Raw genomic sequence first — 2,439 nt, forward strand, 5'->3', positions numbered from 1 at the left:
CTGGGACCCCCGGGACAGTGACTGGGACAGGGGGTCCCTAATTCCATGTTCTGGGACCCCCAGGACAGTGACTGGGACAGGGGGGCCCCAATTCCATGTCCTGGGACAGTGACTGGGACAGGGGGTCCCCAATTCCATCCCCTGGGACAGTGACTGGGACAGGGGGTCCCCAATTCCATCCCCTGGGACAGGGGGTCCCCAATTCCCTCCCCTGGGACCCCCAGGACAGTGACTGGGACAGGGGGTCCCCAATTCCATCCCTCGGGACAGTGACCGGGACAGGGGGTCTCTGATTCCATCCCCTGGGACCCCCAGGACAGTGACTGGGACAGGGGGGCCCCAATTCCATCCCCAGGGACCCCCGGGACAGTGACTGGGACAAGGGGTCCCCAATTCCATCCCCTGGGGCAGTGACTGGGACAGGGGGGCCCCAATTCCATGTCCTGGGACCCCCTGGACAGTGACTGGGACAGGGGGTCCCTAATTCCATGTCCTGGGACCCCTGGGACAGTGACTGGGACAAGGGGGCCCCAATTCCATCCCCTGGGACAGTGACTGGGACAGGGGGGCCCCAATTTATCCCCTGGGACCCCCGGGACAGTGACTGGGACAGGGGGGCCCCAATTTATCCCCTGGGACCCCTGGGACAGTGACTGGGACAGGGGGGCCCCAATTTATCCCCTGGGACCCCTGGGGCCACTGGGACCCCCCAGATCCCCGGGACAGCGACTGGGGGGAATGGGGGGGTCTCTGATTCCATCCCCTGGGATAGTAACTGGGACAGGGGGTCCCCATTGTCACCCCTGACCCCCCCTGCAGGATGGGGGTGGGGGTGGGATTATCCCAGTCGCTCCCAGTTTTCGGGCCCGAGGCTGGTCCCCGTATCCCAGGGATTGGGGTCCCCATTTCCCAGGGATTTTTCCGTGTCCCAGGGATTGGGGGTCCCGGTGTCCCAGAGATTGGGGTTCCCAGTGTCCCAGAGATTGGGGTCCCTTGTATCCCAGGGATTGGGGGTCCCCTGGGATGGCCTGGGGCTGGTCCCTGTATCCCAGGGATTTCCCCGTGTCCCAGGGATTGGGGGTCCCGGTGTCCCAGAGATTGGGGTTTCCTGTATCCCAGGGATTGGGGTTTCCTGTATCCCAGGGATTGGGGTTTCCTGTATCCCAGGGATTGGGGCCCGATATCCCAGGGATTTCCCTTTGTCCCAGGAATTGGGGGTCCTGGTGTCCTAGAGATTGGGGTTCCCTGTGTCCCAGGGATTGGGGTCCCGGTGTCCCAGGGATTTGGGGTCCCCGTGTCCCAGGGATTGGGGTCCCCATATCCCAGGGATTTGGGGTCCCCGTGTCCCAGGGATTGGGTGTCTTGGTATTCCAGGGATTGGGGGTCCTGTATCCCAGGGACTGGGGGTCTCCATGTCCCAGGGATTGAGTGTCCTGGTATCCCAGGGATTGGGGGTCCCCATATCCCAAGGACTGGGTGTCCTGGTGTCCCAGGGATTGAGGTCCCGGTGTCCCAGGGATTGGGGGTCCCCCGGGATGGTCTGGGGCTGGTCCCTATCCCAGGGATTGGGTGTCCTGGTATCCCAGGAATTGGAGTTCCCTGTATCCCAAGGATTGGGTGTCCTGGTATCCCAGGGATCAGGGTCCCAGTATCCCAGGGATTGGAGTTCCCTGTATCCCAGGGATTGGTTGTCCTGGTATCCCAGAGATTGGAGTTCCCGGTATCCCAAGGATTGGGTGTCCCGGTATCCCAGGGATTGGGTGTCCCGGTATCCCAGGGATTGGGTTCCCCCGGGATGGGGCACAGCCGGTTTGTGCCCCCCCCACTGTACTCTCGGCACAATAAAGGCCTTTGGGGCCGGGCGGCTCCTGAACTGGGAACACTGGGAATACTGGGAATGCCGGGAGGGGCACAGCGCGTTTCGGGGGGGGGGGTGTCCCTGCTGTGGCAGCGGGAACTGGGGGTCTCAGCCCCCCCAAAAGCCCCCCCCGGGCCGGGCCGTTCCGCCCGGGCGGGTTTATTGGTGTTGGCAGCTCCGCTTCCTGTTTGCATCCCAAAAAAAAACAGCGCCGGGCTGGATGAAAAGCCGGGATCGGCCTCGGGAAGGGGCGGGAGAGGCCGCGCGGGCGCGGGGGGGGCTCCGGGAAGGGGGTTTGGGGGGGCCGGGAGTTGGGAATTCCTTGCGGAAGGGATGGGAGACCCCCCCACACACACACCCCAGGAAGGGTTGGGATCGTCCCGGTGGGATTTGGGGGTTGGGGGTATCCCGGGATGGGACAGGGAATGTCCCAGGGATTTCACCGTGTCCCAGGGATTGGGGGTTCTGGTATCCCAGGGACTGGGTGTTCTGGTATCCCAGAGATTGGGGTTCCCTGTATCCCAGGGATTTCCCTGTATCCCAGGGATTGGGGGTCTCCGTATCCCAGGGATTGGGTTTCC

General features: G+C 63.6%; 1 protein-coding gene across 1 annotated transcript; it reads left to right on the forward strand.

Annotated features, from left to right (window-relative positions):
• The first annotated feature begins 245 nt into the window (after positions 1 to 245).
• Positions 246 to 1,880, forward strand: LOC135412423 (collagen alpha-1(VIII) chain-like). Its single transcript, XM_064651228.1, has 2 exons — positions 246 to 1,454; positions 1,502 to 1,880. The coding sequence occupies exons 1-2, from the start codon at positions 821 to 823 to the stop codon at positions 1,843 to 1,845; spliced, it is 978 nt and encodes a 325-aa protein (XP_064507298.1). The 5' UTR covers positions 246 to 820; the 3' UTR covers positions 1,846 to 1,880.
• The last annotated feature ends 559 nt before the right edge of the window (positions 1,881 to 2,439 follow it).

Source organism: Pseudopipra pipra, chromosome 3 (genome assembly GCF_036250125.1).
Source record: "Pseudopipra pipra isolate bDixPip1 chromosome 3, bDixPip1.hap1, whole genome shotgun sequence".
Classification (NCBI taxonomy): domain Eukaryota; kingdom Metazoa; phylum Chordata; class Aves; order Passeriformes; family Pipridae; genus Pseudopipra; species Pseudopipra pipra.